Source organism: Podarcis bocagei (assembly GCF_964188305.1).
Source record: "Podarcis bocagei genome assembly, chromosome: 11".
In the NCBI taxonomy this organism is placed as follows: domain Eukaryota; kingdom Metazoa; phylum Chordata; class Lepidosauria; order Squamata; family Lacertidae; genus Podarcis; species Podarcis bocagei.
Window position 1 is genome coordinate 9,360,804 of NC_138136.1, and position 13,712 is coordinate 9,374,515.

Here is a 13,712-nt window from a genome sequence, read left to right on the forward strand (position 1 = left end):
GCTGCTGACATTAGTTGGCTTTATTGTTTTGTGTGCTTGTTAGTGTTGTAGTTAATGGTTAGCCTCCCCCTCCCCCCAAAAAAATCTCAACAACTCTGGCCTTTCCCCCCTAAAATAAGTTCCTCCTCCCTCCAATGACTATGGGTAGATCACAGCCAGTTTTTTTATACTGGGAGTAGATCGCAGTCTCTTGGAAGTTGGACGTGGCTGCTATAGTTGGTAATGCAATAAGTAACAGAATAATGTATTGTTTCCGCCACAAGTGCCTCTATCTTTTAAACATACCATTTTCAGTTTTACTTCTTGAGTGTGGGCCACTGAAGGCAATGAATTTTTTTGGTATTATCCAGTTAAAGTCTCCATTTTCAGCCCTCTGTTAAGAAAACAGAAGAATTGTTTACTTCATCCCTAAAACATCCCTGACATTAGTCACATTTGCTTCGGCGAACATAGTGAGGATGACGAGGAATGCTGATGTAAGGTTTTGCAGAATAAGAATGTGTAATTCCGATTTCATCTGGGATTATAGACCACATGCTCTCACACTGTCATGCGACAGCCTTAAGTGTATTGAAACATCTTTTTGTTATTTACCTTACTTTCCTTGACTCCACATACTTAGATATAGACTTATCTTGAAAACAGAAAAAATCAAGAGCTATAAGTAATGCATGCCAATTTTAAGCAAAGACAGTCTCAGCAGTAATTATAAGTAGACATCAGTAAACAGAATGATGCTTACCTCATAGTGTTCATATTCATCTACATCAAATGAATTGAAATCAAGGAAGCCATACTGCAAAGCCTAAAATTTGCAAGAGAGTAACTTTAAAAACAACAACATAAGCCTTGTAGAATGGACCATAAATGATCACTTTTACTGTGTCTCTTTTACCATTCCATATAATCTACATTGTCTGAACTAAAACTTTATTTATGTAAATGATACATGCAAAGCACTCAGAAATTGCTATGTAAGTGTAATTACGACTACCATTCCTGCTCACACAATGGAACTTTCCCAACACTTTATATTATTATTGTTATTATTATTATTATTATTTCCTTCTTCTTCATCATCTTCTTCCCCTCCTCCTCACTGCAGCCTCCCCCAAATCCAGTCACTTCAGTTTAATGTACTTATTTAAAATCATGGGTCACCACAAAGCTAATAAAAATAAACAACAGCTGGCTTACTGACCAGTGAAAGCCCACTCCTGAGGGTCAGAGGACCCTGAATGATGCATTGTTTGGAATGAGGGGCTGCAAGAAGAGGGGGATTGATAGAATTTGGGGGGTGGGAGGCCTCTTACAAACACGGAAATGGAGTCTGATTTCACTATGGATCCAAACCATAATTTTGGTTTGGCTTATTCTCTTCTTAATTATCCAATCTTTTGGAAGAGTAATCTTTCATATTTCAAACTGTCCAGAATCCCATAAGGTTCTGATCAAAGTACAGGGTTCCAGATCACACATGGAATTTATTTTACTAACCTTATTTACCGCCTGAAAGCAGTCGAGCAGTGTTAGATGAAAACTGCAGGTACCAAACGCAGCATCCCTGCAAGGCACACAAGTGTGAACTCAATGTTGGCCAACTTTCCTAAGGAAAATTTTGTAGGCTTCCTGACTTGGCTACAACAACACACTCTAGCTTGTGATTTCTATTAGAGTCATACCTCGGGTTAAATATGCTTCGAGTTGAGCGCGTTCGAGTTGTGCTCCTCGGCAACCCGAAAATAACGGAGCTCGTTACTTCTGGGTTTCACCACTTGCGCATGCGCAGACGCTCAAAGGGACGTCACGCACATGCGCAGACGTGCCGTCGCTAGTTATGTTTACCTCTAGATGCGAACAGGGCTCCGGAACGGATCCCGTTGGTATCTAGAGGTACCACTGTAGTTAACAGCAAGCAGATAAATACATGTCAAAAGGACATTTGAACCGTTTCCGAGTTTTGTGGCACACAATTACTGCTTTTCCAGCAAAAGCCAAATGGTCTCAATGTATGGGCGCTGGTTCCCTAAGCCACACCAGTGGAGCAGTGCAATGGCAAGTAAGGATCTTGTTGTGGCTGGCTGCCTTGCTCTCTTGGGTCAACAGCAAATGCGAGAGAAATGGCAGAGAGGTCAGGCTGGCTCACTCCACTAGCTGGACTCTGCCCATCCTTGCTGCCCACGGCCAACCTGCCCCTTTCTTGAGAGCTCTCCAGCCAGCAGATGCTGCAAGCTTCACTGAGGCTCACGCTGACCACCATGATGAGATGAGAGGAGTATTCAGGTCAATGCGGGGAGCATCCTGTGCCAAGCTAAGTCCCAACTGCTCGATTCATTTTCTGGAATGATCTGCCCTGCATGTGTGTTGAATTCTCAGCTCTGGGTTCATTTGCTATGCTAGGCACTAGTCGGCCGCAGGTGGGAAAATAAATTGCTGCACTTGGAAGCTGTTGTCATGGGGGCAAAATCCACTAGCCACTTAAGTAAGTAGCTAGCTTGGTCCCCCATCAACCTTGAAGCCTGTGGCTGGAATCCAATAAACACTTATGGGGGGGGGGAGCCTTGCTGAACTCAGTGCAGCTTACTTGATATGAATAGGATTGCACTGTGTGTGTGTGTCTACATGTAGAGCACTCTAATCTATCATATGAGAAGTGTTCAGCTGGTGTAAACACAAAACTATATTTTAGGGATCAGTAACTAAACAACAGGGACGCGGGTGGCGCTGTGGGTAAAACCTCAGTGCCTAGGACTTGCCAATCGTATGGTCGGTGGTTCGAATCCCCATGACGGGGTGAGCTCCCATTGCTTGGTCCCTGCTCCTGCCAACCTAGCAGTTCAAAAGCATATCAAAGTGCAAGTAGATAAATAGGTACCGCTCGGGCGGGAAGGTAAACAACGTTTCTGTGCGCTGGCCACATGACCCGGAAGCTGTACACTGGCTCCCTCAGCCAATAAAGCGAGATGAGCGCCGCAACCCCAGAGTCGGTCACGACTGGACCTAATGGTCAGGGGTCCCTTTACCTTTACCTTAACTAAACAACAATGTTAAAAATTGTTTCCTTAACACATTTTGCCATAGCAAATTGCATGGGGCTCCCTTATCTGGTTTATTTTTGTTTAAGGATAGTAAGTCTTGAGCACACATGTAAAAAAGATCTAGAAAAGTCTTCACCAATCAGGTGCTCTCTAGAGGTTTTGGAGTTTAACTCCCATCCTCCCTAACCACTGATCGTATTCTTTGGGGCTGATGGGAGCTGGATTCTAACAGCATCTGGAAAGCACTAAATTAGTGAAGGCTGAGGTAGGAATTCCAAATGGGCAGGGGATCAGTTTCTCCCCCTGCCAAGAAAGGGTAAAATGAATATTTTTAAAGGATGGGTGGTTTCAATACATGCTTTCATTTACCTGAAAGGAAGATATGTCACATTTTCAGACACTAAATGCCTGTATATGTTTTCTGGAGATTCTCTCAGATATATTATCTATTTTGGAAACAGAGAGGAGAAAAAGGGGGAAAAAACATTCATATGGTACTTTTAAGTTAACTACAAGATAATATTCTCTGCAATTCTCCCACCCACCAAAGCAAGGCATACAGTAGGACAAAGGATAGTGTGCATACAGTGACACAGAGAACTGGCTATAAAGTAACATGGCGGTCAATACAAAGCCAGAAAAAAGGCAAATAGAATCAATAACCATTCTGCATACATAAATGCTGTTCAAGCTCCAGAAAGTGATATTGCAGTAGAATTGCAGATCAGAATTAGATTCCAGTTCAAAACATTGCTACTTTTCTTCATGAGCCATTAGAATGCCCCAAGAAATTTTCAGAACCATCAAATGGGTCAGTTTTTAAGCTAACAGGATTGGCTACAGAAGACTTTGCCTGCACAGCACTCTGGCATGTAAGCAACCCAAGCCCAGTATTATGGTTACTACTGGTACAACCGTGTTGGAACCAATTCACACAAACTGCTTTTACCAAGGAGCACAGCACCCACGTGATTTGACAACTCTGGTGGAATCCACACCATGTCCACAATATATCAGCTAGGCCTGACTCTCACAACCAGCCTACACCTGCTTGCAAGGGTGAGACTCCTATCTGTACTGCTTATTTTTATAGTGTGGTAAACAAATAACCTTTGGAATCGTACACCTAACTTTGCCATACAGGAAATGCAAATTATTTTAAGCCTCCATCAGCACAAGACACGAACTGTGACTGTTCTCAAACCGCCTATTTAATCATTATTTTAAATACTAAACAGTTTGCAATGAAAATTTATAGAACTATGCTTCATTAAAAATGAAAATAGAAAATATAGCATAAGCAAAGTTTAGCAACTGTACACACTTCTATCAAGTTCCACCCTCCCCAGTTTTTAATCCTTAAAATATTAGAAATGCTAGGTGATACAATTTTGCAATCAGCCTTCCTAAACAACTGTGCTCTCCGAGTAGACAAAACAAAGGATAAAATTATAGGCAAAAGATAATTCAGCAGCTGCAATTCTTGATTATCCAATTAGCATTCCCAATACAATATGGCTGTACACAAAGCAATTATCCATTGCATGGACTGAAGAGACATGTCATGTTTCAATAACATTCAAGTCCTGTTTTGATGAACAGATGCTACACAAAGTAGTACAGCTGAGTAGTTTTAGTCTCTGGAGTTACTGGTCTTAAGAGGAGACCCCTGCTTACATGGCAAACTGTAGTCAGTTACTTCAAAATGTGGGGGAAATGAGTTGCACTTGGGGGCCCTCCTGCACATTCTGATTAGTAGGGCGCTGGAATCGTGTCACAACACCCCCAGTGGCTTGTACGTTCAACAGCACAAGCTATTACTGTTAATCTTGAAGGAGAGCTTTGCTGGCTATATGCACTGATGGAGTGAATAACAGGACCCCCACCCCACCCCTACAAGGGCTTGGAAATTAGAAGCACTGCACTTGGAAAACTACCTTGCTTAAATTTCTTTTCAAGAAATGCAGCTTCAAATTGCTTTGAACACAATGCTGTCCTATAAACAAGTAAAATACTATTGCAGAAATGTGCGGGTTCTTCGGGAGTTGCTTCTACGTAAAGTGGGACGGAACATCTGCTGTAAAACTTCCCAGTCTCAATTCATGTACCTCTGCATCTGCTGGGCGAGAGCTCTGGACAGTAAGGCTGGAAGTTCTGGTATACTTCATAAGTGATAACCTATTAAAACCATGTCCTAACAAAGACCATCTCTTCCGTAAGGATGTTGCAATGGTATCATAAGGTGAGGGTGGGGGGAATCAGTGGAAGAAAGCACTTTTCTAATGGGGGACACATAAATTGTTAAGGTCTCTCCCGGTGGAGTACAGGGTCAGGTTTAAGGTGCTGGTTTTGACCTTTAAAGCCCTATGCGGCCTAGGACCCACATGCCTATGGGACTGCCTCTCCTGGTATGCCCCGCGGAGGACCTTAAGGTCCACAAATAACAACACTTTGGAGGTCCCGAGCCTCAAGGAGGTTAGATTGGTCTCAACTAGGGCCAGGCGTTTTCAGCACTAGCCCCGACATAGTGGAACACTCTGTCACAAGAGACTAGGGCCCTGCGGGACTTGACATCTTTCCACAGGGCCTGCAAGACAGAGCTGTTCCACCTGGCCTTTGGTTTCGACTCGGTCTGACCCTTATGCTTCCCTCCCCTTATGGTCTTGATTTATCAGCTACTTTAAAATGAGGCTGCATTTTAAATTGCATTTTAACCTGTATTTTAAATTGGTCCCCCCCCCCTCTTTTCTCCCTATTATGTTTTTACTGTGATTTTATTGGTGTTAGCTGCCCTGCCACCCTCTGGCCAGGGAGGGTGGGGTATAAATAAAATTATTTATTATTATTATTATTAGTCATGATTTATCTGCCAGAACTGTCTCCTCACCTTGCTCTAAGACAGGGGTGAGGAATCTCCAGCCCATTGGTCCATCTTGGCCTGCCAGGTCATTTCCCTTCACAAGCCACACCCACCTATCCATCAGCTGACAACACTAGGTGGTGTCCGCAGGTGTTGTGGGGCCAATCCTGCTGGGTTGTTGCTTTCCCACTGCCTTCTTTTCAGGAAATGTGTTGGTGAAGCAGACCTTTCCACCCGCCACAGTGGGCCTGTCATGGCTAAAAATTGGCCGCTGTTCCTTTAATGCTAAAAGAACTAAGTCAGCATGAGTGAGCGGTCTACAATGACTCATGCAACTTTTCACTAAATTGTACCTGTATATATATGGAGTGGCCAATGTTAGTGTTGGGTGTGGGTTGGTTGGATGGTAGAAAGCTAGTTGCGTTTGGTGTGGGTAAAAGCTGTCGGTCGTGGTTGGAGAAAACGACTTTTTAAGAATAAAAGCAGCATTCTGCAAAGTACTATTTTCTTAAGGACTCTTTGTGCCAACCAGCGGCGTAGCGTGGGTTGTCAGCACCCGGGGCAAGGCAAGTAATTTGCGCTCCCTAATCCAGGGCAAGGCAAGTAATTTGCGCCCCCTAACTCCTAACCTGCCGCCGCTGCCAGCTTCTTCTTGCTGCTGCCTGGTCTGGTCTGGTGTGGTTCTCTCCAGTGCTCAGTGCCGCGCTGGGCAGCCGCTGCACTGTCCCTCCCCCAGATAGTCCCTCGCTCTCTCTCCGCACCGCACGCCTGGCACCCACCCCCTCCACAGTGGGCGGCGACCCGGCGGCTCGGATTGGATTTGCGCAGCCAGCACTGCAGTGAGAGAGAGTAAGCCAGGTAGGGGCAGAGAGCTGCGAGTGCGAGCGAGCGCCCCCCAGATGTTGCGCCCGGCACCCCCTGCACCCCCCACGCTACACCACTGGTGCCAACTAGGGTCTGAGGACCAGGCAAAGGAGGCAAAGGAGGTCAGAACCTTTTTCTTTTTCAAACACTGACAGGGTCAGCTGAACCCATGGATTCAAGTTACAAGAAAGGAGATTCTGACGAAACATCAGGAAGAACTTCCTGACAGTAGGAGCTGCTCAACAGGGGAAGAGACTCCCTTAGGAGGTAGTGGACTCCAGTTTTTAAGCAGAGGTTGGATGGCCATCTGTCATGGATCCTTTAGATGATATTCCTACATTGCAGGGGGTTGGACTAGATCAGTGTTCCCCAACCTTGGGCCTCCAGCTGTTTTTGGACTACAACTCCCATAATCCTCAGCTAGCAAGACCAGTGGTCAGGGATGATGGGAATTGTAGTTCGAAAACAGCTGGAGGCCCAAGGTTGGGAAACACTGGACTAGATGACCCTCAGGGTCCCTTCTAACTCTACAATTCTATGATAATACAATTCTAAGTCTAATAACAACCTCCCTACCAAGCACCAAGTCCACAACTACTTATTTTCAACAGTACTTCAGCAAAACAATCTCCCAGATCATTCAATGGCCCACTGACACGAGCCTATTTAGCGTTATTACTTTCCCCAGTCAGACACAAGCATGTAAAAACATTACAAATCTTCAGAACAGGTGATGCTTTTGTTTTAAATGGTTCTGGATGCAAGTGCGCGCAAGCTTGTGAATGCATCATCAACCAATAGCTTTATTTTCTTCAAAACTCAGCCCAAGGTACCGTGCAGACAACACTAGCTGGCTGTAACCCTGGTTAAAGGATTAAGAGTGGTTCATCAGACTTCATAATCCCTGCCCCAGCCCTTCCCTGCTTCGGTGTGTATTCCTTCTCCTCACTAAATCATTGGTACAGATACCGAATCATTGCATAGGCAGGACAGAGGTTCAAGTGCAAGAGGGAACGTCCATTCCAGATTCCTTAACCATGGTTAAGAAATGGGTAGCAGTTCATCTGCTCCTGTCACAGGAAGTATAACTGAATTGGCATTTCTATACCCTATCAGTCATGCAATATTCTGGGGAAATATAATATACAACTGATCTGAGTTAAAGTTAAAACAGTTGACTTGTGGTCAAGTGTGTGTGAGAGAGAAACCTGTGGAAGTTAAGTGCATATTTTTATTTTTAGAAAAAGTAGAACTTTAAGCCCTTGTATTATATAGATTTTGTTTTGTTTTTTAAATAGCAACTCTTCATCAGCTTTACAAAAGAGTGGGAAAGAAAGCATCACAGAAGGACAGAAAATAAATAAATACAGCAGAAATGACTTTCCTAAGCCAAGGCACAAACATAAGTCATAAACTGTTTACAATAATAACAATGTGTAAAAACAGACTACAGAAGCAACTTGCCTAGTCGGCAGAACCAGTGCCCTGGCTTCCTGGCAGTGGGTTACTATTGCTTTCAGGGAGGGTTGATGTGGTGGGGAGGTCAGCTCAGTGCAAATCCACTGGTAGAACCAATCTGGCACTCCTGCCAGTGTGTTTGCACTGCACCGACCTCCCAGCTGCCTAATGCCTCTTGGTAGACAACAGCAACCCACCTGCCAGGAAGCTAGAGTAGCAGCTGCACTCTACCAAGAGACAGCTTCTGTAAACAGGTATAAAAGTGAAAAGTCACAGGAGCAGGCAAACATTGAGATCTTGCAGAGATCAAAGAAGAAGATTGCATATTATTCCTTGGGGAAATGAGACACAACCACACTGGTGAAATATGCACCCTTAGAGGGAGAGAAAACATTGTAAGGGGGAAAAACCCAGCACAACCCAATACAGGTTTTAGAAAAGAGACAGGACACAAATACACACACGCCTGTTTGCTTAAATGTAGAGAAGGCTATGAAAGCCAACACAAGATACACAAGAAACCCTGTTGGTATCAAATCCCCATGCATTAACGTAGAAATTTTTAATTTAATTTCAGGTACTACTGGAAGTACTAATGGAAAGGTTAGATATTTGAATGGTACATCAGCAGTGATGATTCTGCTTCGGCAGCGCCATCTAAAATAAGGTTACATCTAGAAAAGTTGGCAAACTGAACCTAGGAAGGATTAAGGGAAAAAAGCAAGAACACAAGAGGTGAAGGAAACTGCTTACCCTGAAGGAAGAAGATGAGAAAATAAAGTACAGAGAGATGAGTCCTGGAGATGACCTGAATTACAGCAATTCTTGAGGGGAGGACCCTAGAAGGGTAGCCCTCCAAAAGGACATAATGAGTGCCAAGCCTGAGAAAAAGAAACACTGTTACTAAGTTAATGCAGGATTTGGGATACAGAGCTGAGATGGAGGCAGGAGACAAAGGAGGACACACAGGAGCTATTTCTGAATTAAAACAGACAAAGAGAGTCAGAAGAAAGGATATTAACCCATGAAATAATAGAGGAGATCAAAAGCACCCACTTCAGAAGTAATCTCAAAGTATATTTCCATCTGCTAACAAAGAACTATAAACCTCTCTAGATAATGCAGTTCTGCCTTCTAAGTATGAACAGCTTGGTATTTTAACTGAGCAAAACGAAAGCTATGACGTCTTATTTCACAACACTTATCATTACTCCGCTACCAAATATTCCATGTATCAGCCTTAGGATGTTTCAGACTACAGCTCCTCTCAGTCCCAGCCATCATGATGACCAATTTTCCAGCAGCACACACATGCTGCTCAATTTTATATATGTCACAATTACATACAGATAGTTAGTGACGAAACCTACCCGAAAATTATGTTCAAGGCACTAACAGATTGTTTAACCGTCCCATTCATTATTTTGAGTTATTGCACATTATTTGAAACACTTCTTTCTTCTGTTTCTAAAGTTCAAGTCCCCAAATAACCCAGTTTATGATACGGTATACCACAAGAAACTCTTATTGAAAGATCCAAGAGAGCAAATGGCCTGATAGGAAAAGACAAACGGAAGAAACTATATGACCTACAAACACTGAAAACATAAATGAAAATAAAAAAATTCCTTCCAGTAGCACCTTAATGAAATGAAAATGCCATTAATGATTCATGATCTACATGGAATGAAGGAACAGCACATTCAGATTCATTTTCTGAAAACATTCTAGATACAACAGGTATGATAAACAGTTTTCTTAATTTGAGATTTTACCTTATTTGGCTTAAGGTTATATGCGGTAATTTGAATTGTAAACCCAATTTTCACTGCAGCATTCAAGGACCACTGATTTCAAGGCATGTCTAATATTTTCTCAATAACACTCTCACTATCCTTCAGTTCTATGGTTCTATGTTTATTTCCAAAATAAAACTTGTAGGAATAGCACTATTTGCAGTGCTGTAGTCACTTGCATAATTGATGTATCTGAAATCAACAGCGCTAGAGTAACATCTAAAAATGCATTTAATACATTCATGCAGGGGTATGTCAAATATGTCATTTCTTTTTGTGAAGGGGGGATGTCAAGGTATCAGAAGGTTAATACAACCACCTACAAAACACTGAAAAACAACAACAAATATTTTATTGTAACTCCTTTTACCATTAGAGAGTATACTCGAAAGCATTAACATTCTGGTGATAATAAATAGATAACTCTACAATGTTTGTTTATTTATTATTAGTTTCATACAGCTGCAGTCATAGAAATCAATAATAGGAAGACAGTAAAACTTGCCGTATTAAGAATTGTCAAATTCTCTGTGCGTAAAGGACACCACACAATGTCTAGAAGAACAGCCACAATGACAGGGCAATTAGCACAACAGATTTACTACTTTCTGGTTAAAATCCCAGTCCCACTGAAAACGTTCAGGTTGTCCTCTATAAACATCAAGCAAAAGTTTAAAGCCAAACAGTGAAAACAGCTTAGGAATACAAAGCTCCACTAGGTAGCAGTGATTCAGCACTAAAACGACACATTTCTTACATTAAATACAAATGCTACTCCTTCCTGAATTTGTTATAATTACTCCCACAAAATGGAAACACTGACAACGCTTCTATATGACAAGGCAAGCCTCGAAAGCACTGGCTCTTGTATTTTCTGTATATTTTTTTAAAGAACAGTGAGCTAATTTTCAGTAGCTGATAAAGAATCTCTCCCTTTAAGTGTTGGTGTAGTTTTGGCAGCAGCAACAACGGCTGCTTTAAGAAGTACAGAAAAGCATTACTGCTGTCACTTAATTTAAAAGACAGCACTTTATTGATAAATGGATGTAGTGCAATTAGCTAGTTAATGGATACATATTTTCATATGAATTAGGGGAGTTGTTCAACATGTGATCGTTCCAACTGGGCAAGCAATTCAGTTTGCCAGGCTGAATGGTCCCCCTCTCTTCCCCCTACACACCGTTCTGGGGGTTCTTCCGAGCTCCCTGAGCCAATTTTGGGGGACATGAGAGAGAAAGAAGAAAGGCTTCCACTGACATGACTCATAAATTGAATCCTGCCCAAAGAAAACAACCTTTTTGTTTTGATTTGTTTTGTCTTAAATGGTGTATGTATGTGTTGCAGCAGGAATCACCCAAGGAGTAAAGAAGGGATACCTCTTTTTTAATTACACCTGCTATCTGAAGCTTTTATATTAATTAACATTAAAAAGTGTTGCAATTAATTGAAGAGACGTTTTTAATTAGTCAAAATGTGTTTAGCAAATAATCTAACCAACTGACCAAACACTTAAGAAATCTAAAGGCAAATAAAATCAAAGAATCGCATGGGGAAACTATGTTCAAGAATACAATATAGCAGGCACCCCCAAATTCAGCCCTCCAGATTTTTTTTGAGACTACAATTCCTATCATCCCTGACTACTGGTCCTGTTAGCTAGGGATGATGGGAGTTGTAGTCCCAAAACATCTGGAGGGCTGAGTTTGGGGGTGCCTGCAATATAGCAATTGCAAGGATAGTTCTGGAAGGAGAAGACCACACATACAGTTGCATTCATGTCTGCTTCTAGCTCTAACTTCTCCTGCTTTGTGATAATTTTGCTTTGTGATAAATGCACCAGTGTAGGGCAGGGTTTGTTGCTGTAAGTTGGACAGGACCAATCAAGAACCATATCCATGCCAACGTGTGATCATTGCTTAAGAGGGTATGAATAGTGCAGCTCTTTGGATGGAAATCCTGCTCAAGCTGAACTTCCACCCAGCTGGAGAAGAATTCTGGACACACCATGCGACTTTCAGAAACTGCAAACCAAGCCACACTGTACAGAGCAGCTTATATCCCTTTGAAGAGTGGAGAAAGAAGGATCCAAACATATTGTCTACAAAAGGTATCTTCGGTATGAAAAAAAGTAAAGTTACAATTCAAGAAGCTTTTGAAGCAATTTAAGCTTTGTGCAGCCTGGACATATCGGAAGGAGCATTATTGTTGAGAAAAATTATTTTCCAACTTTCTACCTTCAGCACAGAACTTTTTTGAGATTGGCATGCCCATTTAAGCAGTTCGGCACATTGCAAGGGATTCTAGAGTACACTATAGAGAAGGAAGTTGTCCCTAACCTGGTGCTTCCTCCTTATGTTTTGAACTAAAAGTACAGCCCACACAAATAACTTGCTCTCTACCCCAGGGGTGGATAACATTCTTCAGCCTAACAGCTGGAGTTCCTTGTGGAGCATCTTTTGTGATGGGCAGGGTCAGAGGTAAAAGTGTGGTCCATTCCATCCGCGCAAAACTCAGAGCATTCAACCCTAATTTCCTCTCCCTTCATCCAAGCAAGCAAGAGGCCTGGTTACACAGTTCAAGTTCATATTCCGGACTTGAGGAGTATGTACAGCAGTGCCAATAATGGATGTGCCCTGGGGAAGAGGGAGAGCGCATGGTTCCAAGGGCCAGAGAGGCATAGAGGGCCACATTTAGTCCCAAGTCTGAAGCTCCCCGTGCCTGCTGTACCCATTGCTGGACCTCTGTGGTTACTTGAAGGAAATGTACTTTCCACATACAAATCTTAACTGAATCATATACTAGAAATTACACTAAGGCTGCAATTCTCAGCACATTTACTTGAATGTGAACACCATGCCAATCAGCAAGACTTATTTCAAAGAAAGCATGTTTATGATGGGAGTGTTAATGTGAAATGTACCATTCTTTTCCAGAAATATGATCTGTGAGAGAAAGCTTACCCCTCACCCTAGAAATCCACATTGCCCCTTCTGTGCCACTGCGCCCATGTGCCAGGAGGTAATCATGACCAAGATGCCCTTCAGGAATGCATGTCCACCATTACTGATTGGCTCACTGATGTACCCCTTTGTGTCCAAGGAAACCCAGGATTTCCTTGAACAGAGTTTGGTTTATTACATGGTTCCCATTCTTTTTCCTTCATTAATACTGATGCATGTGGGATTACGCTTCCTGTCATACAGGGTTCATTCTAGAAGAATGCTTTGGTCTGGTGCCATGGATATGTGTCAAAGCTATTCCGCCTTCCCAAGTCTACACCTGTGTGCTTTGTGGGTTATGTTTTTCGTTATGCTCACTTTACGCTTTTGTATTTGAAATGTGCCAACAAAAATAAATTAAAAGTAAAAAACACAACTATTCCTCACGGGCATGGTTTGTCCTCCATTGTATTTTAACACTGCTCCCTCAAACTAGCCCCACTTAATTCCCAGTTGTCCCAATTCAATTAATGTTTTAAAAAGTCTTTCATCTTCTTCGAAACTTCAAAACCCTGGACTGTTTATAATAGGGTATAACTAGATCTACCAGTGGGCCTGATCAGTGTGTTTTTTCCTGGGGGTACTCAAATGTACACAGTACTGGCACCTTTTTTTCTAGAAAAAAAAGCACTGGGCCTGATCCTCATCTTCCTCACAACCCCGCTTGTCAGGTTGATGCCCCTGACTCATCTGTCAA

General features: G+C 42.5%; 1 protein-coding gene across 9 annotated transcripts in view; it reads right to left on the bottom strand.

The window, feature by feature from the left end:
- CDC14B (cell division cycle 14B) overlaps positions 1–13,712 on the bottom strand; it is a 54,298-nt gene that overhangs the window by 19,030 nt on the left and 21,556 nt on the right. For all 9 annotated transcript variants that reach the window (XR_014013119.1, XR_014013120.1, XR_014013121.1 and 6 more), the window contains exons 5-8: positions 3,408–3,484; positions 1,498–1,564; positions 743–805; positions 286–373 (exon numbers count right to left, since the gene is read on the bottom strand). Coding sequence is in view for 5 of the 9 variants with exons in the window: in XM_081213749.1 (XP_081069875.1) it covers positions 286–373; positions 743–805; positions 1,498–1,564; positions 3,408–3,484 (295 nt within the window). In the remaining 4 variants the exon portion in view is untranslated. The remainder of the gene's footprint in view (positions 1–285; positions 374–742; positions 806–1,497; positions 1,565–3,407; positions 3,485–13,712) is intronic.